The 23218-nt window shown below is 36.7% G+C and overlaps 1 protein-coding gene across 1 annotated transcript in view; it reads left to right on the top strand.

Annotated features, from left to right (window-relative positions):
- AGBL3 (AGBL carboxypeptidase 3) overlaps positions 1-15231 on the top strand; it is a 76924-nt gene extending 61693 nt beyond the window's left edge. The window contains exon 15 of the mRNA XM_079150178.1: positions 11810-15231. Within this exon, the coding sequence (XP_079006304.1) occupies positions 11810-12230 (421 nt within the window). The 3' untranslated portion in view covers positions 12231-15231. The remainder of the gene's footprint in view (positions 1-11809) is intronic.
- Positions 15232-23218: the final 7987 nt, after the last annotated feature.

Below are 23218 nucleotides of genomic sequence, written 5' to 3'. Positions count from 1 at the left end.
GAGGCCAAGAAGCTGAGAATCTGGAGATGGACAAGGGGTCTGGGTGACAATTAGAACATAGCTTGATTTTTAGCTTTATTTTTCATAAGAGGTTCCTTATATTCTTGGAACCCAGAAATGCACTCAATGTCTATTGGCCTGAGCCTGAAGGTAGAAAAATATGAGGATATATTAACACCTGCCTCTTTATAAATAACAGAAACCAATTTGAGCTAGCTTAAAGTAAGGGTGAAAGAAAAGAATTCCAAGAAAATACTAGGCTATTCATGGAAACAAAAGGAGAGGGAATTCATCCAGGCTTCAGAATGTGGGTAGAACTGGGAGAGGAAAACTATCGGGGCTCTTTATCCATTATAGTCTACTTTTCCCTCTTTAGAAAAAGATGTACACTTAGGTCAGCTCACATATTTGCATCCTGCAACTATTTAGCTTATAAGACTGATTTACTATCTCTCATTCCCAGTTCTAAATTATAAGGAGAGAGAATCTGATTGGCAATCATGCCACTGGATAGAAAGCACATAGTTACATACATGGTTGTTGGAAGCCCTACCCTTGTAGACTTAGAGAGAGTCCCCAGAGAAGGGCAAATTTTGTCTGGGGTAGACATTCCCCAAAAGTATCTACTTTAGGTTTACATGGAAATATAAAAAGTAGGAAAGCTACAAACAAAACCATTCTTAGCAGAGAGACTCTCACTGCATATTTAAACATTATTGAGCTGATAATTTTTGCTTTTACAATTTATTTATGTTCGGTTTTCTTTCTCTGATCTATATGTCCTCTATTTGACTGGCTCGTCATTTTTACATATTATTACCTACAGAAAATGATCACAGGATAAAGTAAGGATAAGAAAAAATGAGAAGATCACACATTTGCTATCTTATATATTATCTTGGACATGAATCTAAGTTTGGACTAGGTAGAGACTAGTTAATGTGCTATTACAGCTTACAGATTTAACATACTGAAGCAATTATAGAACTGGAACTTGAATTGTTCTGCTCTTCAGCCAAAATGAACAAGGTCTAGGTGGATTACTAATCAACAGCATGTTAGCAAGATGATTTATGTCCCTTAAATTTATGTTGGGTCAAACACTGATCAGAATTCAGATATGGAAGAATAAATCTCATGTTTTGCATTCCATTTGGCAATAATGAAAATTCTTGAGAAAGATTTTGTAAATCAGAAGGTAGTTGAAGAGATTTAACTCCAGATGAAGTAGACACATTTTCCCTATTCTTCCTACTAAAAACAATTAAAACCCTCAGATATTACATATAAAACAAATACAACTGTGAAGTGGAGAAAAGGAAATGGACTTGCTGGGGACTTCAGGAACCAAGTAATGACACAGTGGGTCAGCATTCTGGAAACATCAACAGGCACAGACACACACAACTCCCACAAAAGCCTAAACTATATAACCAAAGAACCAGGGAAGTGATAGCTAACACGATAGAAAACTTTTAGACAATAAGCTCTCTACCCCAGCTAAACACCACTGATAAACTGGTCACACTCCCCTCCATGTAAGTAGAAGCCATGTGAGAGGTGTAGACTCCTACTCATAGGAGGTATAACACCCCACTTAGGGTGGGGTTAAAAAAGGACAAGTAGAAGCCAGCAACTACTCCACTGATCTATAAAGAGCCCCTTCCCAGAAGGTGTCACTGGAAACTACATAGGGAGCCTGGACTTCCACACTCACTGGACAGAAATGAGGTGCTCTTCTTCTCCCCATTCGATTGGTATCAGAAGAGGCCTACTGGAGAGTCAGGACTTTTTACCACGTCCCACCAGCAATGAAGCAACCCCCATCTCTGTCAGTGAAGGTTGCACAAAGAGATGGAACTTGTACACCTGTTCAACAGAAATAGGAACTTCTTCCCTCTGATATCCACAGAGTCCAAGTAGGGTACCTGGACTTCTGCTTCCATCTAGTGGTAATGAGGTCTTATCCTCCCACTTCTCTTGCTGGAGCAGTCACAAAGATCTAGCTAAAACAAAGTTTAAATAAGATCTAGAGTCTTCTGATAAGAAAATGTACATGTTTTAATCAGAAATAAACCATCATTTTAAGTACCAGGAAGATCCAAAACCAATTTTAAGAAGACAATTAGTAGTTTCAAATGATAATATGACAATGTTTTAGTCAGCTTTTTTGCTGCTGTGACTAAAGAATCTGACCAGAAAAATTTTAGAGGAGGAAAAGTTTATTTGGGGGCTCATGATTTCAGAGGTGTTAGTCATAGAAGACTGGCTCCATTCCTCCAGGCTCAAGGTGAGGCAGAACATCATGGTGGAAGAGTGTGGCAGCGGCTTACATGGTGATCAGGAAGCAGAGAGTCAACTTGCCAGATACAAACATATACTCGAAGCCACACACCAATTCCCACCTCCTCCAGCTACACCCTCTGTTAATCCCTATCAGGATTAAATCACTGATTGGATTAAGACTCCTACAATTCAATCATTTGTCCTCTGAACCTTCTTGCACTGCCTCACACCTGAGCTTTTGGGGGACACCTCATATCCAAACCATAACGTTCTGCCCCTAGCCCCCAAAAGCTCACAACCATCTCAAAATGTAAAATACATTTTTTCCATTTCCAAGAGTCCCCATAGTCAACAGTTCCAAGATTGCTCAAAGTCCAAGTCCAAAGTCCAAGCACCAAGGCAGTCTTGTATTGTGAGCTCCTGTAAAATTTGAAGCAAACTACAAGTATCTAATATATAATGGTACAGAGTAAACATTTCCATTCACAAAATTAGAGGCATAGAAAGAAAGGAATAGGACCAAAGCAAGACCAAAATCCAGCTGGGCAATCAAGTTCTGTAGCTCCATGTCCGGCACCTGGGGAACATGGCATCTTGATGTTCTCTCCAAAGGGCTTGTGGCCCTGTTTGTTGCAGCCCAAGTGGCCTTTATGTTGGCTTGTCTCTGCCCAATTCCTGCAGCTTTCCTAGAATGATGTCCCACGTTACTGATATTTCTTAATATTGGGGGTCTCCACTGAATCTTCAGCTTCCACATCTCCACACTTTGACTTCTCAGGTGGTGCCCATGGGGACTCCAGCCCTGCTGCACTTTGCCTGACCTTCCAGGCTTTCCTTTGAAATCTTGGTGGAAGCCTTCATGACCCCCTAACTTCAGCATCCTGCATTCCTGCAGAACCAGCACCACGAGGTTGATTCCAAGTTCTACCACCATCTTGAGCAGTAGCAAAGCCTCCAGGAATCCTTGCAGCAGCAGCCTCTGTGTGTCTGGGTGGCTGAGCACATTGAAAAAACTTCCTAGGCCTACTTGTGCAAGAAGGGCACTCTACTGGACTCTTCTCAAGAGAATTTTCACCTTTACTCCTTTGAGCTTGAGATGGGTGTGGTCTTGCCAGCTCCTGCGATGCTTTCAAGCCATCTTATTGTCTCTGAGCAAAGTCTTCTGCATTTCTTCAGTGGCAGTAACATCTTTAACAACTGCAACTTTCTTAGCCCTAGTTTTACTCTGGCCTTTCAAGTTCACTTTTTCCAAATCTTTCTGCTCTACTTTCTGCTCCTGATTATCACAGTATATTTGGCTAAAAACTTCCAGCAATATCCATATCACCATCTGAATGCTATGCTGCCTAGAAATTGCTTCTACCAAATTAAGAAATCCAAATCTAAAATCAACCTCATAGGAAGTCTCTGGACACAGGCAAAATGAAGACAGCTTCTCAGCTAGAACATAACACAAATGACATCTACTCCAAATTCCAATAGACATCCTGTGAACCCTCTTGAGCCCTGTCTTCATTGTTCCCAGCCCTACTGGCTTTCTGGTCTTCTGAGCTCCCACCAGAATTGACCATTGAGCTCAGCTTAAAACAGCCTAAAGCATTTCCAGCTTGCACTGTTGAACATCTCAAAATTTCTCCCACCAATTCCAAAAAGCTCAAAAAGTTTCTGAACCACATGGTCAGGTTAGACACAGCAACCACCCATTTCTCAGCACCAATTTCTTTATGGTCAGCTTTTTTGATGCTCTGGCTAAATGACCCAACCAGTACAACTGTAGAGGTGGAAGAGTTTATTTGAGAGTTCACAGTTTCAGAGGTCTCAATCCATAGACAGCTAGCTCCATTCGTCAGGGCTCCAGGTGACACAAGAACATCATGGCAGAAGAGTATGGCAGAGGGAAGCAGCTTACATGGTTATCAGGAAGCAGAGAGTGTCACAAGCCAGATACAAATATATATCCAAAACCACACCCCAATTCCCTCCTCCTTCAGCCATACCCTACCACTTCAGTTACCACTTCGTTAATCCCTATCAGGGAATTAAATCACTGATTGGGTTAAGACACTTACAACCCAATCATTTCTCCTCTGAACCTTCTTGCACTGTCTCACATGTGAGGTTTTGGGGGACACCTTACACCTAAACCATAATAGACAATAATGTTAGAATTTTCTAAGATTTTTAAAATAGCCATGATAAAAACTGTTTTAACAAACAGTTGAAACAAATGGAAAAAAAAAAATCAAGAATCTTAGCAAAATAGAGATGGAGATAGAAGGAGAAAGAGAGAATATTAAAAAGAACCTAATTTAAAAACTTGAACTGAAAAGTAGAATAACTGAAATTAAAAGGTCAGTAGCTGAGCACAATAGCATAAATGAGGTGGTGGGATAGAGGAAAGAGTCTGTGAACTGAGAGAAACAGAAAAATAAAAATTATCTAACATCAGAGAGAAAGTAGAGTTAAAATAAAATGAGCAGAGCCTGGGAAGCTATAAAGTAAAATTTTTTATTCATGTTATCCAAGTTTCAGAAGGAGAGGCTAAAAAAAGACAAGGATGCAAGTGAACTCAAAGAAATCATGCCTGAAAGGTTTGCAAATTTGGCAAGAGATATAAACCTGCAATCAAAAGCTGATCAAGAATTCAAAGTGGATCACAGACCTAGCATTAGACCAGAGATCCTGCGCCTACTAGAAGAAAATGTAGGCCCAGATCTCCATCGTGTCATCTTAGGAACCAACTTCCTCAACAAGACTCCTGTGTTAGCACACTAAGTAAAATCAAGAATCAGTAGATGGGATGGCATCAAACTAAAAAGCTTCTTCACAACAAAGAAAACAAGAATGTGAAGAGAGAACCTACAGAATGGGAGGAAATCTTTACCACATGTACCTCAAATAGAGCATTAATCTCCAAGATATATAAAGAACTCAAAAACTTAACACCAAAAAAAAAAAAAAAAAAAAAAAAAAGCCCAATCAATAAATGGGCAAAGGAACTGAACAGGTACTTCACAGAAGAGATACAAATGGTCAACAAATATATGGAAAAATGTTCAATATCAACATAATGCAAATTAAAACTACACTTAGATTTCATCTAACTACAGTAAGAATAGCAATTATCAAGAATACAAGTAACAATAAATGTTGGTGAGAATGTGGGATAAAGGTGCACTCTCACATTGCTGGTGGGACTGCAAACTGGTACAGCCACTCAACTGGTACAACCACTCTGGAATGCAGTATGGAGATTCCTCAGAAAACTTGGAATGGATCCACCATTTGACCCAGTTATCCCACTCCTTGGTATATATCTGAAGGACTTAAAATCAGCATACTGCAGTGATACAGCCACATCAATGTTTATGGCAGCCCAATTCACAATAGCTAAGCTATGGAACCAACCTAGATGCCCTTCAACAGATGAATGGATAAAGAAAATATGGCAGCTCAATTCACAATAGCAAAGGTATGGAACCAACCTAGGTGCCCTTCAACAGGTGAATGGATAAAGAAAATATGGTATATGCCATAAAGAAGAATGAAATTATGGCATTTGCTAGTAAATGGATGGAACTAGAGACTGTCATGCTAAGTGAAATAAGCCAATCCCAAAAGACCAAAGGCTGGCTGTTCTCTGTGATATGGAGATGTTAACACACAATTAGGCAGGGGCGGAGGGGGAAGGCAGAATAGAAGTTCACTGGAGTAGACAAAGGGGAATGAAGGAAAGGGAGGGAGGATGGGAATGGGAAAGCGTTAGACACAACTTTCCTATGCTCATCAGTGTAACTCCACATCATGTACAACTGCAAGAAGGGGATCCTAATAATAAGTTATGTTTGATATATGTATAACATGTCAAACTACACTCTGGCATGTAGATCTAAAAAGAACAAATTTTAAAAAGTGTTTTTTCTGCATCTGTTGATGTGATCATGGGATTTTCTCCTTTACTTGATTAATATGATGAATTACATTGACTTTTGAATGCATTTCTGACTAAACCTAGTCATGATGTTTTAAAAAAAATCAATTGAAACTGCCAAAGACATATTAAGTACCCAGTGAGAAAAGCAATTTTTAACCTTTGACCTACAATTTCATACTCAGTGAAACTATTTTCCAAGAATGATAATAAAATAAAAACATTTTCAGGTAAAATGAGTTTTCATCAAAACATATTAAGACAAAATCTAAACCATGTAATTCATGGTAAGAAAATCAACCCACAAGGAAGTTCTGGTAAATAAAAAAGAATTGTGAATAAACATAGTAAATATGTAGATAAGTTTAAATAATTATCAATATAAATAATTAATAATAATAAATAAACATGAAAAAAACTGAGCAAGCAACTAATAGGATACACCCAAAAAATTCATACCAAGACACCAGAATAGAACTTCTGAAAACTAAATAAAAAGAAAAAATCTTGAAAGGCGTCAGAGAAAAATAACACCTTTCCTATAGGGAAAAACAACTCGAATGACGGTGGTTTTACTCATCAGAATCCATGGAGGTCAGAAGTGTGCAAAATTGCAATAGTTGAAAGGAACCACTGAACTAAAATTTTATACCCAGTGACAATAAAGGAGGACCCAAGAAATGTTCAGATGAAGTAAAACTAAGAGTCTTTCACCAGAAGACCTACTCTAAAAGAATGGCTAAAAGGATTTTTCTAAACAAAAAGAAAACCACAAAAGAAAGACTATCAGGAAAGAATATGGTAAGCAAAAATACAGGTCAGTATAATGGGTTTTCTAAATTATGTTTGTTGAAGCAAAACTTATAACACTAATGTACTAAATGTATGTAAATGAAATATTTAAGGCAATTATAAATGTGAGAAGGTAAAGAGTCATAAAGGGAAGTAAAGTTTCCATATTCAAACTAGTAAAATTACACCACCATTAGATTATGATGTTGTGCATACGTAATATAAGGTGTAGAGCAAGTTCTCAAGAGGCTGTTCAAAGAAATATACTTGAAAACACTATAGATAAATCAAAATGGAATTCTTTGTTCCCATCATCCACGGGAAGGCAGAAAAAAGAAAAAATAGTGAACACACAGAAACAAAAAAAGGTGGCAGGCTTTTTGCCTTATATCAATGATTATATTAAATGTCAATGCTTAAAATAAAAGCATTAAGGACAGATTGGCAGAATGGATCTAAAAACATTACTCAATGATATGTGGTTCACACGAAAGTCATTTCAAGAATGACAATGTAGGCAAGATAAAAACAAAAGGATGGAAGAAAATAGATCATGCAAACATTAATAAATGAAAGGAGTGACTATATTAATATTCAATAAAGTAAATCTCAAAAGAAAAAAATTATCAGAGACAGGCACATTACATAATGACTAATAATCCAATACACTAAGAACACATAGTAATCTTAAATGTGTTTGCTTAAAACTACAAAACTGACCTCGAAGTATGTAAAACAAAAACTGGAAGAAGAAACAGGCAAATCCACTATTGATTCAAAAAATAAATGGAAAATATGGATTCTAGGGAATTCAATAAAAAAAAATCTAATAGGTAATTAGAAGACACTCCACCCAACAACAGCATAATACACATCCTTTTCAAGTGTACACAGCGAGTTACCAAGATAGACCAAAAACTGGTCATAAAACAAACATCAATATAGTGAAGATAATTTAAACAATACAAAGTGTATTCTGTGACCATAATGGAATCAAACTAGAAATCAATAATAAACAGAATGTAGGCAAGATACCCAAATATTTGAAGAATGAACAACACACTTCTGAATAATTCATGATATAAAGACAGCCTCAAAGGAAATAAAAGTATAAAATGCATGAAAATGAAACTACAATATATCAAAATTTGTGGGATACAGCTAAAGCGGTCCTGAAATGGAAATTTATAGAACTAAATGCGTGTGCAAAAAAGAAGAAAAATTTCAAATCAATAATCTAAGTTCCCCACCTCAAGAACTTTTAAAAGGAAGAGCAAATAAACTCAAAGAGAAGAAAGGTAATAATAAATATAAGAGCAGAAACCAAAAACAGAAAAATGACAGAAAATCAGTGAAACAACTGGTTCTTTAAAAGATCAGGAAAAGTGACAATCCTCTATCAAGACTGTCAAATAAAGAAAACAAATTACTAACAGGAGGAATGAAACAAGGGATATCACTAAAGATAAAAAGCATAGTTGAAAACAATACAAATACAACAATTTACAGAAAATAGTTTCTTCAATACACACACTCTCTTTGTCTCTCTCCCCACCTCCCCCATAACCCACTTAATATGAAATAGAATATTTGAATGCCCCTATAACTATTACAGAAATTGAATTCATAATTTTAAACTCCTAAAAGTAAAATCTCCTGGCCCAGATGGTTTCACAAGAAAATTTCATCAAGTACTTAATACCAATTCTATACAATTTTTTCCAGAAAATCGAAAAGTCTCAGTTCATTTCGTGAAGCTACCATTGGCCTGATACCAAAACCAAAGACAAAAAAAAAAAAAAAGGAAAGATACAGAATGAGATCCCTCATAAATAGAAAAATCTTTAACAAAAAAAATTAGTAAATAGACTCCAGTGTTGAATTTAAAAAGAATTATACACACCTTGGTAGTGTGATCATTTCAGGAATTCAAGGATGGTTCAGTATTTCTTAAAATCAAGTACACATCTGCAATGCCAGCTACTTGGGAAGCTGAGATAAAATTATTTCAAGTTCAAGGCCAGTCTGGGCAATTGAGCAAGATCATGTCTCAAAATAAAATAAAATAAGGGCTGGGATGTAGCTCAGTGGTAAAGTACTTGCTTAGCGTGCACAAGGCCCTCAGTACCCCCCATAAACACACAGAAAATCAAGGTAATCTGCCATATTAGCAGGCTAAAAATCAAAACCCACATGATCATATTAATTGGCACAGAAAAAAATTTGACAAAATTCAATGTCTATTCATGGTAAAAATTCTCAGAAAAAAATAGAGAACTTAATTTGTCAAAGTCCACTTTCAGCACTCATATCCAACATTGTGCTAGATGTTATAACCATTGTAATAGGCAAGAAACAAAGCATACAGATTAAAATGAAAGGGAGAACATGGTCCCTGTTTATAAATTATGTTATTCTCTATGTAAAAATATCTCCAGAAGTTTATTGGAAAAAAAACTCCTAGAACTAATAAGTTCATCTGGACTTCAGAATATAAGATAAACAGTACAATACTAATTATATTTCTATATGTAAGCAATGAACTTGTGTACATCAAAATTACAAATATAATACCATTTTCAATCCCTCTCTCATAAAAATGAGATATTTAGTTGGAAATTTACTAAATAAGTGTAAGACTTGTATGTTGAAAACTATACAATATGAATAGGAGAAATCAAAGATCTAAGTGCATGGAAAGAAACAGCATGTTCATGGGTTGAAAGACTCAATACATGAAGATGTCAGCTCTTCCCAAATTGATATACATGTTCTACACAATTCTTTTCAAAATCCCAACAAGACTTTTCCACAAATGCACTAAAATAGCAAAAACAATTTTGAAAAAGGATAAGTGGGAGGAATCAGTCTGATTTCAAAACCTGTTTTACAGGTATAATAATACAATGTACTATTGGAGGATGAATATATATATGTATACATAAATAGAACAGGGTAGAGAACCCAGACATAGGCCTAACTGATTTTACAAAAATGCCAAAGCCAGAAGGCTGAGACAAGAGGATCACAAATTCAAAGACAGCCTCAGCAAACTTAGCGAGGCCTTAAAGCAACTTAGACCCTATCTCTAAATAAATATAAAAAGGACTGGGGATGTGGCTCAATGGTTAAGCACCCTTGGTTTCAATTCCTGGTACCAAAAAAAAAAAAAAAAAGCAAAAGCAATTCAATGAAGGTAGAAGGTCTTTTAATAAAACAATATTGAGATAATTGGGCATCGATAAGTCAAAAGGTAAAACAAACTTATACTGTATACAAAGACTAATTCAAAATAAATTATGACCTTAACTGTGCAACATGTATCTATAAAACTTGTAGAAAAAAAAATAGAAAACTTTCAGGAACTAAGATTGAGAAAAGAGTTCTTAGATTTGATAGCAAAAATATGATTCATGAAGTGAAATATCAATAAATTGTGCTTCATCAAAATAAAATGTTTGCTCTGTAAAAGACCATGTTGAAAGTATAAAAAGACAAGCTATAAAGATATGTGAAAATACTGGCAAACAACATAATCAAAATACTTTTATGTGGATTAAAGAATTCTCAAAATTCAATGGTTTTAAAATAAACCGTTTTAGAAAATGGGCAAAAGACATGAATAGACATTTCACCAAACAAAATATACAGGCGTTACATAACTATGTGAAAAGATGTTCAACTAGCCATTGAAATTAAATGCAAATTAAATACATAATGAGCTAGTACTGCAAATCTATCAGAATGGCTAAAATTAAAAAAAAAAACTGGGCACTTGCCTGACATGTATGAGACCCTGTATGGGTTCAACCCCAGCACCCACTCCCCAAAAAAGCATCACACCAAATGCAGAGAAATTGGATTACTCATGTATTGCTAGTGGGAACATAAAATGTTTCTTTTAAAGTTAAATATGTAACTACCATTTTACCCAGCAATTACTCTCCTAGAAATTAACCCCAGTGAAATAAAGGCTTAAGTTTACACAAAAACCTAGACATAAATGTTTATGCAGCTTTATTTGTAATAGCCATAATTGGAAACAATCCACGTGTCCTTCGATGATGAATCATTAAACTGTAGTACCTCTATGCCATGGAACGGTGTTCAGGAGTAACAAGGAATGAACTAATGATATGCAGGATTACCTGGCTGGATGTTCAAAGAGAATTATACAAAATAAAGCTAATTCCAGAAGGTTATACACATTATGATTCCATTTATATAATTCTTGAAATAAGATTGTATAATTGGGATGATAGATTAGTGGCCACCAGGAGTTAAGAAGGGGATGGGCAAAGAGGAAAGTCAGTACTGAACAAGCACATGAGGGTAGTTTTTGTCTTGACATATCAGTGTCAATATCCTGGCTGGGATATTGTACTATGGTTTTGCAAAATGTTACATTTGGAGGAAATTGAGAGAAAGATACATGAAATCTTTCTCTATTATTTCTCTCAAATTAAAAAGTTTAGAAGCTGGGGTGATCGCTCAGGGGTAGAGTGCTTACCTACCATGTATAAGACCCTGGGTTCAATCCGCAGCACTGCCGAAAAAATTGGAAATTTTAAGTAAAATATAATTAAAATTCTGTGGTTAAAAAATAGAATTTTAAAGAAAACCTGAGAGAACTGAGGTGGCTACCATGAATAATTTACAAAATCTCCCTTTCTTGGAAAAAAAAAAAACAACTTCCATCTTGCAAGATGGTGATCTCTACCTTGACTCTGTAGTCTAGGACTTGGTAGTCTAAAGTGAGTACATGTTGGGTAAAAACTCACATATCCATTTCTTTTCTAGACTTAAGCCAGCTACTTGCATAAATGTAAAGAAATACAACTCATCTTGGACAGCATCCAGAAATCCTCCTTTTGTAGCCCGAAGGAATCTTTCGACAGATGCCTCACAATGGTTCCAGCCTGTGCCCCAGAGGTCACTTGAAAGTTTGTCTCCTCTCAAAGGCACCAAGAAGAGGAAAAAACATTCTCAGATCTGGGCCACAAAGACCGAAGACATGAAGCTTCTAAGCAGCAAATGGGACACTACTCCCTCAAGCTTTGAAATGGTTGCAAATATAAAAGATCAAAGTCTTCAAGATGAAGACCCCAACCTGCGGAACTCTAAGCAGATAGTTCCTCATCTAACCAAAAATAAGGATGAAAGACCACGTCAGAATGACAGACAACTCACCTTCCATCTGAGGTTTCAAAGGGACAATTAATCTCACTGCTTGCTTGCTCTGAAAACTGGATGAAAGATGGCATTTGCTGATGTAGTAAAAAGAAAACAAGACAAGCCCTTCCTTCCCTATACCTCCCTCTTCACAGGCATATGCAGATGCCAAACTACAAATTCTAGATATCCCATATTCTTTAATGGGAACATCTATCAGATATTTAAAAAGAAATCCAGAGAAAATATAGAAAATTTAAAAACACTAAAGATATATTTAATTTTTGTCAACAGGAAAAAAACAAATTCTGAACTTTTGATTTCTTCCAGAATTACTTATGCATTACAGTATCAAATAACTAAGAATGCAAGGGAGAAAGGACATGTGCTATCACTAATTTTAACCTCCCTATTAGGCACTTTAATCAAACAGTCAACATCATTTCCTGAATTTCTGTCATATGGTTGATATACTTAGAATCACTGATGATATAAAAGACATTTCTCCCCACCAGAAGAATATCATATAATTGTCCACATATGACACACACGACTAAAATGATCACAGAGGAAGTGCATATGTTGTATGTTGCTATGTTGTACTCCTCCACCCAGTAAAGGAAATGCCAGGTATTACAAGATGACAGAGTGGCAGAAAATGGCACTGCAATACATATATTATAAAAGTCACTTTACCTATCCAAAGTTGAGCAAAGGTGTAAAATATTAAAAGTACAATTTCTCTTAAAGCTGATGAGTACATCAGCTCTAGAGCTGAACATGTCCAGCTGTTTATGCATGTGGACACTGTGGAACAAATTCAGCACCTCACATTCTGTCGTTCATAAGGCACCAAGCACTGGGAGGGATTCCTTTAAGACAATGCAGAGAAACAGATCAGGCAGGTAAATCGGGATGGATGTAGCACATGAGAAGAGTCAACCAGTCCTGGGTCAACAGTGGCATCCAACACAGGACGCCACTAAGTAGGACGAAGGTCAAATAAATTAGGTACATGATAGGTGCAGGCCCCAAGCCTATTAGGGTTGGGTGGAACCAGGAAGATCTAAAGTTGGATGATCCGCTGTCAATATTTTCAGTAGCTGAAGAAGATTTAAGAAAAGTCTGTTGGGATATTAAAAGAGTAAATATTTTTTAAAGAGTCTTGACCATAGACTTCTTGAGACTTCTTCAATGTCTGATGGAAAACAGTTATCTTCTGGATAAAACAGATTGTGCTTTGGGGGTAAGTATTCGGCCCCCAGAGGGGTCCTCCAACTTTTTTCACCCCAAAGTTCTTATTCTTACTGACTCTGGGGCAAGAGTACAGGTCTGCTCCCTCCCACATGCCTTCTTCAAGGTAGGTACTCAAGCTTGCTAAAGTGGTAGGATAATGTTCTCAACCATAGCATTTATCTAGCTGACATTAGGACAAGTAAGAGCTCTCAAAATTTAATTTTGCCCTTATTCTCATAGGTCAAAAAGTAAGCTCTGGGGAAATCTTGATTTTTTTTTAATTCAGTGAAATATCTATCACTTGGACCATCAATTGTCTTGAGAGTTTAGGATTATAAGCTATGGAGTTGAGTATCTTCATGAATAATAAAGTAATAAACCAGTTCCTTGGAATACAGAAGTGTAGAGATATTTCCTTAGCAATTTTACTTTGGTCCTCACCCATAATTGCTCTTCCTATATCTTATTTCATACAAATCCTTGATATGATGCTTTCCTTAGAATAGGAGAGTGTATGTAGGCCACTTCCTCACTCTGCACTTTATTATAATGTTTAACTTCTACTTTTCTGTGTATGCCACACTCTTTCATAAAGGTTTTTCATTCTCTTTACTTGGCATCCTCTTCCCCCTAGTAGTTTACTGGAAATCCTCTACTTCTTTAAGAATAAATTTAAATGCTATTTTCTGTAATAAACCTCATATAGCCCCAGGAATTTTAAACAGATATAATTAGTAGGCTGAGTTCTACTTGGATTAGTAGACACCATGCAAGAACAGATGAGTAATATACGAAGAGAGATGTAAACTCCAAGAAACAAATATAAATTCTAGAAATTTAAAAAAAAGTACTGTAGTAGGATGAATGATGAGCTCCTCAATAGATTGTTCACAAGTGAGGAAATAATCATTAAGGTTGAGGAAACATCAGTAGGAACTTGGAAACAAAGGAATGAACAATACAAAATATTCAAGAACAGTATGACAGTTACAGAGTATAACCTATAATGGGCAAATTAGAAGTAAAAGAAAGGAAAGTAAGAAATACTGGAAGCAATAGCAACTGAGAATTTCCCAAAATTAATGACACCAAACCAAGAATCCAGAAAACTCAGAGAACACAAACATAAATAGCAAAAATTCTATGTGTCATACTCAAACTAAAGAAAATCAAAGACCTAGAAACAACACCTTGCATATAGATGAGCAAGTCAAGAATTACTTCAGGCTTTTCTTCAGAACCCATGTAAGCAAGACAGTGGAATGAAATACTCAAAGTGTTAAAAGACCAACTGCCTTAGTTCAGGCTTCTGTAACAAAACACCATGGAGTGAACTGCTTAAATAGCAGGAACTTCTCTCTCACAGTTCCAAAGGCTGGGAGGTCCAAGTCAAGATGCCAAGAGATTCAGTGTCTGGCAAGGGTTCTCGCCTTGGCTTACAGTTGGTGGCCATCTCATATCATCACATGGATGACCTAATTACAGTTATCTTCCAGAGGCCCCAGCTCCTAATACCATCACATTGGGAGTTAGCTTTTCAACATATAAATCTGGAGGGACACATAACAACCACCAACCTAGAAATCACTATCCAGTGAAATTGTCTTTCAATTGAACCTGTAAAAGAAATAGATTTTCTTAGGCAAAAATAAAGGGAATTTTTCACCACTAAGAGAAAATGTTGAAAGTTCTTCAGAGAGAAGAAAAATTGTACAAGTCAGAAAATCTGATATACATAAAGGAAGAACAATAGAGAAAAAATAGACATAAAATATCTTTTTCTTAATTGATAAAACATAACTGTTTTTTAAAGATAATGAGAGTGCACTGGGGATGTAGTTCAGCGGTAGGGGGCTTGCCTAGTACACATTATTCCTAGGTTCAACTGCCAGTACAGGAAAAAAAAATATATATATATATTATGTATATATATATACACACACATATATAAAATAATAACAGTATGTTCAGAAATTATCACATGGATAAATTAAACAAATAGCAAGTGAGTAGGAATTGAGAGTATGCTGTTAAAAAGCACTTGCATTATACAGGAAGTGATTGGTATATTATTATTTAAAAGAGGATTTGGTTTTGTTGTAAATTTGATGTACTGTACAAAGGTGAAAAAAAGCATAATTGATATAATAAAAGGAAAAGAGAATGCTGATAACAAAAAGAGGTATGAAAAGAATGGAAGACAAAAAACAACAAAAGCAGTAGATAGAAAACAGTAACACATGGTAGATATTAATCCAATGACTAACAATCACTTTTTAAAGGCAGTGGTCTAAATACAGCAATTATAAGACAGGACACTGTCAGAGTAAATAAAAAGACAAGTGCTTTAATATAAAGACAGGTTTAAAGTGATGAAGAAAGGTATGCCATGCTAACACTAACTGAAAGAAAGTTGGAGTAGCTTTGTTAATTTTTGGCAAAGCAGACTTCAGAGCAAGAAAAAGTGATCAAGGTCAAAGAGGAGTCAGCTCTCAAAGATGTTATAACAATTCTTAATGTATATGCACCTAAAACAGAGCATGAAAATAGATAAGGCAAACATTGAAAAATAGAAGTCCATTATTATGGTTGGAGACTTTAACTCCCTTCTATCAGCAACTGACAGATTCAGTAGATAGAAAATCAGTAACCATCAATCAACTCAAAATATCTATAGAAAACTTCACCAAACTATAGCAGAACACACATTCTTCTCAAGCTCATATGGAGTTTTCATCAAGCTAGGCCACACTGTGGACAATAAAACACATCTAAACAAATTTAAGAGAATAGCAATTATACAAGTATGCTCTCAGAATTAAATTGGAAATTAATAACAGAAAGCTAGAAAATCCCCAAATACTTGAAGATTAAACAGCAGCCTTCTAAATAACACATGGGGCAAAGAGTTCTCAAGAATTTTTTTAAAATGTTCCAAACCACATGAAAATGGAAATATAATTTATCAAAAGTTATATGTGAAATACAAAGCAGTGCTTACTGGGAAATGTATAGCATATAGAATGCATTTATAAGAATAGAGTGTCTACTGAATCTAAGCTTCTACCTTGGAAAAACTATACAAAGAAAAATTAAGCCCAAAGTATGCAGAAAAATAAAAATTAGAGCAGAAATCAATGAAATTGAAAATGGGAAGTTAATAGAGAAAATTAATGAAATGAAAATATTTTCTTTGAAAATATCAAAAAATATATAAACCTCTAAAATATTAACTAAGAAAAAAAGAGAAAAATACAAATTACTGATGTCAGAAGAGACTGCTAGTCCCCTGGACATTAAAAGGATAATAACATTATAAACAATTCCTTGCCCAAAATTTTGATAATCTAGATGAAATGGCTTAGTTCCTTGAAAGATGTAATCTGCCAAAACTCACACAAAGAGAAAGACAATCTGAATATGATTATTAAAGAAATTGAAACAATAAAACCTTCCAAAAGAGAGAACACCAAGCCTGCATGAATTCACTGATGAATTCTACCAAACAAGAAATAAATTAGACCTTTTCTCTACAATCTCTTTCAGAAAATAGAATCTGACTCATTCTATGAGACTAGGAGATTGCCCTAATATCAAAGATATTACAAAAAAGTAAAAACTAGAATATCTCATGAAATGCTCAAAAAATATTAGAAATAGGATTCAGTAATGCATAAAAATAATGATACACCATAACCAAGATTTATTCCAGTTATGCAAAGTTAGTTCAACATTTGAATATCATCATAATCCATCACATCAAAGAGTAAGGAAGAAATATCATATGAGCACATCAATAGTGCAGAAACAATATTTGGGAAACTCCTATCCCATTCATGAGAAAACAAACTCAGTAAACTAGGAATGGAGAGAAACTTTTTCAGGTTGATAAAGCACATCTTAAAAAAACAAACAAAAAAAAAACATAGATGCTTTCCTGCTAAGATAAGGAACAAGGCAAGGATGTCCATTTTAAGATGAAGTCTTAATTAAGTAAAAATAAAAGATGGCCTGGGGTTGTAGCTTAGTGGTAGAGTGCTTGCCTAGCATGTATGAGGCACTGGGTTCAATTCTCAGTACCACATAAAAGTAAATAAATAAAAATAAAGGTCCATCAACAACTAAAAAATATTTTTTAAAAAAGAATAAAAGGTATACAGCTGGAAAGAAAGATTAAAAAGCTGTATTTGTTTACAGATGATATGAATGACCACGTAGAAAAGCCCAAAGAACAACAACAAAACATCCTGAAATTAGTAAGTGATAATAGCAAGCCTGTAAGACACCAAGTTATGTTTAGATCTTAAATATCCCCCAAAAGCCAGGTGTAAAGGCTTGGTCCCTAGGGTGGCATCATGGTGGAGCTGTGAGGGAGGAAGTCAGATTGTTGGGGGCCTGCCCTGGAAGGGGATAATTGAAAGTTCTGCCCCTCCTCTCTTTTGCTTCTGAGCTGCCACAGGTAAGAAGGTTTGCTCTACCATGCACTCCCTGCCGTAACATTCAGCCTTGCCACAGATGAAAGGCAAAAAGGCTAAGCAATCATGGACTAGAGTCTCTGAAATAATGAGCTAACATAAATCTTCCCTCATGTGTTGATTTTCTAGGGCATTTCAACACAGTACCAGAAAGCTAACAGTTAATATACAAAAGTAAATTACTATCTTACATACCGGCAATGAGCATTTGGAGTTTGAAATTAAAAACACAAGACCATTGACATTAGCACCAAAAAATAAAATATTGAGACAGAAATCTAACAAAATATGCCACGACCTGTATGAGGAAAGCTATAAAACTCTGCTGAAAGAAATTAAAGAACCACATAAAATTAGAGATACTCCATGTTCATGGATAGGAGAGTTAAATATTGTCAAGATGTCAGCTCTTCCCAACTTAATCTATAGATCAATTCAATGGAAATCCCACAGATTAATGATTTTAAAGGCAACGTGCCCAGAATAGGCAACAAAATATTGAAAGAGAAGAACAAAGTTGGAGAACTGACACTACCCAGCTTCAAGCCTTACTATAAAGCTATAGTAATATGGTGTGGTATTGGCAAAAGAATAGAGAAATAGATCAGTAGAACAGAACAGAGTGTGCAGAAAGAGTCACATAAATAAAATCAACTGATCCCTGGCAATGCAGCAAAGACAATCCCTTCAACAAATGGTGCTGAACAAGTGGACGTCCATATACAAAAGGAACAAGAATCCAGACACAGACCTTACACTCTTCACAAAACCTGCCTCAGTGGACCATGGACCTAAATGTAAAGTACAAAACTATGAAATTCCTGGAACATAAACATAAGAAAAAACCTAGATAACCCTGGGTATGGGTAGGCATTATGTGGGAAAATCTCTGGACTTGTCTCTCAGTTTCACTGTGAACCTAAAACTGCTCTTTAAAAAAAAGGCTTTAATTTTAAATAAATTTTTTGAAAACAATGGGAAGAGATCCAATTCTAGAGCGGAAGCCTGAGGAGTTCCTCACCCACTCCCCAGTGGGGGCGGGGCGACTGGTAAATTTATATTTTTTTAGAAAAACCTATTTAAAGTCACTGGAAATTTTCTGAAAATCACACCAAATGAAGAGACATTCACTCAAAAAAATGTGCTAAATTCCTTAAGAACAGTGAGGGTTTGTGACTCACTCCTTCCCTTCTCTCCAGCCCACCAGGAGGGAAGCTCCGCTCTGAGTGGCCAAGGACACCAGGACAGCCCTCTCTCTCCAGCTCCCCATCAGGGCCAATGGTGTCTCCCTAGGAGGGGCAGGCCACCAACATTTCTCATCCTCTGGTGTTGCAGAGGCTAAATTCCTAGCAAGTGCCACCAAGAGGTCAGGGATATCCTTCCTCCATCCGTCATAGGCTCTCCCTCAGGGTCAGCAGGCTGGAAGTACTGGAGCCTGGTCACCTTTGCCCTATGTGGAATCTAAAAAGACCAAAGGCTACTGTCCCAGCACCCTACTCAAAAAGCAGACTTGTCACCCTAAAAGAAGTAAGCCCCTGTCACTAATCTCACCTCCAGAGCAGTGGCTTCCATACTTTGCCTGTTGGGGATAAGAGCAGAGAACTCAGGCCTTCCCTGACAGATTTTCTTGGAACAGAGTGTGGGGACGTTCAAGGATAAAGGTGCCTTACAAACACTGGAGATCTGGGTGGTGAGGAATGGAGAGGAGTTTACTGGCTTCATAAAAGCAACAGGCTCACCAGAGACCAGCTACGCTGCCAGAGAGAACCAGTGGGGGGAGAGCTGAAAACAAAGGAGGAATAAAAGGGAAGATAAAGAATAAGAAAGAAATATTTTACATTTTCAGTTAAAAATGGCAAATTGGATACACATTTAATTTTGTTCCCTCCCCAAAACCTCACCAAAATAACTTCTATTTTTTTTTTTTTTTTTTTTTTTTTAAGCAAAAACTGAAAGGATACAATAAGAGAGGAGGCCAGCTTGGAAGCTAGAAAACAGAATGACTTCAGACTTCTCAACAGTCACAAGAAGGCCAGATGGAACAAAATCTTCAAAATTATATTAAAAAATTAAGTTTAACCCCAAATTCTATATGTACTCAGTCCAACTTTGATCAAGTTTGAGAGTAGAATAAAAATAGTTTCAGTTTTGCAAGTTCTCAAAAAAATACATCTGGTGCACCCATTTTGCAGGAAGTTACTAGAGACTCACTCCACCAAAACCGAATAAATCAAAGAGAACCAAGCCTTTGACGCAGGAAATAGGAGATCTAACGCAGTACAGACACAAAGACGCAAAGAGAATCCGTAAGATGTTGACAGAATGAAGTACCAGTTGGGCACAGGTGTGAAGGGAAAGGAAGAGGAGGCCTGAAGATTCAGCAGTACTGGATCTGTCTACTGACTTAACCAAGCATAGCCCCAGTTGAAAGTTCCAGTGGTCTTGTGAGCACCAGAAGCAATTTTTAAACTCTGACTAGAAGTTCCTGTGGTTTCAAAAATACAAGCTTTGTTCTGCTCTTATTTTGAAATCAAATAGATGTTCCTACTGCTCCCACATGGGCCTAAACATACCCAGTGAGAACACAAAGTTTTGTGTCCAGAGAAGTCAGTCATTATAAACCTGATTTCTGAAAAGGGGGAACAGATGACATGCTGGTACCCAAAGGAACATGGGTGGGTAGGAGATGACCCAGACCCCAACTCCTGCACAGGCTGGGGGCTTGCACTAGACCATCCTGAAGGCCCCTTCTGGGTTGTTTATCTTGGAGTTTAAGTCACTGGAGGTCTGAGAGTTGTCATCTCCTCTCTGCCTGGAGTTCCTCTGTGACACAGTCAAGACCCTTACCTGGTCTTTAAATCAGATGGCTTGCTGGCTCGTGTGGTAGTGTGTTCGGTGAACAAGTTGTTTACATTTCTTAATTCTGAGAAGTCACGGGCCACCGGCAAGTTAAGAAACGAAAGTGAAATCAGCTGATGGTGACATCAGTCAGCACAAATGTACCAAAGTTCAGAGAGCTGTTTACATCGGGACAACTGCGAATGCCAGTGGGACCTCAGCTCGGGCTGCATCTGTCTGCCATTTCTCTGTTCGCCCTGGTTTCTGGAACCTGACATTAGAAAGCCAGCGAGAGGGAAGATTCAACCAACAACAGAACCCGATTTCCTGTTCCATCTTTTCAGGAGTGTTCCTGGGGCGCTGCACCTTCTGGTTGTAAGTACCACCCCACAAGCACACAGCTGGCGCAGAGGCCCACCACCTCCCAAGACGAGACTCCTCCTCAGATATTTCACATTCTAGAACCTGCCTCGGGAAAGAACTGGCTGCTAGGTGTCGGTGGCCTTCCTTCCTCCCTCTCCTCAGTATCATCTACCCTTTTATTTTCTGACCCCCCTCCACTCTTTTCAGCATCGCCCTGTGTATCGCTGGCCACAGAAATGATGCCGGCAGAACTGGTTGGACCTACAGAGACTAACTGAGCAGCCGGGTTTTGCACTGTCTGTACAAATAAATGTGCGTGGCTTCTGGGACACATTGTTCATCAGAAACAGCAGCCAAAACCCCTGCAGGTCACTGACCAGCGGCAGCTCAACTGTTGCTCAGAGGTGATTATGAAACACCATGAGCCCTTCAAACACACACTGAAGATTCAGATTGCCAGAAAGATCTGTGCTCTTCACTCAGAGAATATAATAGGATCTAAGAGATTTTTAGACCCTGTGTTATTAGAGTGGATTGCTTCTCATGCCCCAGTGGAAATTCATGTGGAATTTGAGTTTTCGTGGTGGAGATTTTGAGGTCTTTTATATGTGGCTGTTTGTTCATAACTCCTGTAAATTCAAAGCGTTCATTAAGTAAGGGGGAAAATGCATATTTCCTTCTTTTCTCTTTACTTCATGGTATTAAAGTGCATATTCAGTATCATTTTCCTATAACACATTCCTCTCAGAATCTTGTTTCTGAGAATTAGTGCATGTGATAGTCTTCTTTCAATTTTATACATATTTCCTCTTGTCAACTTTCTTTCCATCTTAGTCCCCACTTTATCTAATTATTAAGGTCATGATTTTTATAAATTGTACTTTGCCTGAAAAATAGCACATAATTTTGGTATTATATTTTTAATGCAAAAAGAAAGAAATCATTGCCTATAATGCAACCACCCGGAAATAAACAGCTAACATTAATATTTTAAAATGATTACTTAGTCTGTTTCTCCTGTGCATCTTTATATAGAGGTGCTCATACTAGTGTGATTTCATATCGGCTTTTCCTAAAAGTTGCCAAGTGTCCTGATATGTCCTCATTTTCTTCTAATACTGGGTATTCAAGTTACTTCCCACTTTTTGCCAAAGTAACACTTGGATAAACATTCCTATATTTAAATCATTGATTGCATATCTGTTTCTTGCCTTAGGATACATTTATAAAAGTGGGATAACAAAGAGATTTGACTGTTTGGAGGTTTTAAAATGCATGTCGGCCTCACAGAGAATTTTTTCCAAATTTTTACAGCCATCATTGTGTGAGAAAGTCAGTTTTACCACTCTTGGTATCAGCAAGAGTTTTTATCTACAGTTTTGATAGGGAAACATAGGTTATGTTACTCGGCATGTCTTGGATGACATTAGGATAGGGATAGATGGTTTTTTCAAGTTAGTTAACTACCTTTCATTCTTTTGTGGATTATCTCTTAATATTCCCCTTGTCTGCTTTTATGGATATTTTCCTTAACTGTTTGCATGAACATTTTAGACATTAGGTGTATTCATCAGTTAATATTTTTTTGTTTATATTTTCCATCTCGTTGACTTTTTAATGTGTTTTTTTTTTTAATGTTGTGTGCTTCGGGTATATAGAAATGTACATTTTTAAGTAGCTAAATCTGTACAAATTTTTGTAGCTTGAATTTGCTTTTAAGTTCAGAAAATCTTTTCCCATTCATAAATCAGATATTTATTTTTTCAATCTGTTTGGTTTTGAATCCATGTGAAATTTTATTTTGGTTTTCAGAATAAGATGAGGATCTAAAGTAGTTTGTGTTTTTTTCCTCTCTTTTCCAGCAAGTTAATCAACTGCTCCAGCATTACTTATTAAGAAATGCTTTCAGGCGTCAAACCAAATGTCTCCTCTGCAGAGCGGTCTTCCCTCTCAAATCTAAAATCAGGTCTTCTTCGGGCCACTTTCTCCTCCTCCCTTCCTCCCCGTTTCTTTCCTAAAGCTTTCCAAACATGCAATTATCTTTCTTAAATTATGTCTGGTGTCTGTCTTCCCATGTGGATTGCAAGCTCAATAGGGAGATGTCTGGTTGTTCCCCTGCGCCTGA

The sequence above is a fragment of the Sciurus vulgaris genome, assembly GCF_902686455.1.
Source record: "Sciurus vulgaris genome assembly, chromosome: 8".
Taxonomy (NCBI): Eukaryota; Metazoa; Chordata; class Mammalia; order Rodentia; family Sciuridae; genus Sciurus; species Sciurus vulgaris.
This window is presented reverse-complemented; position numbering and strand designations above follow the sequence as displayed.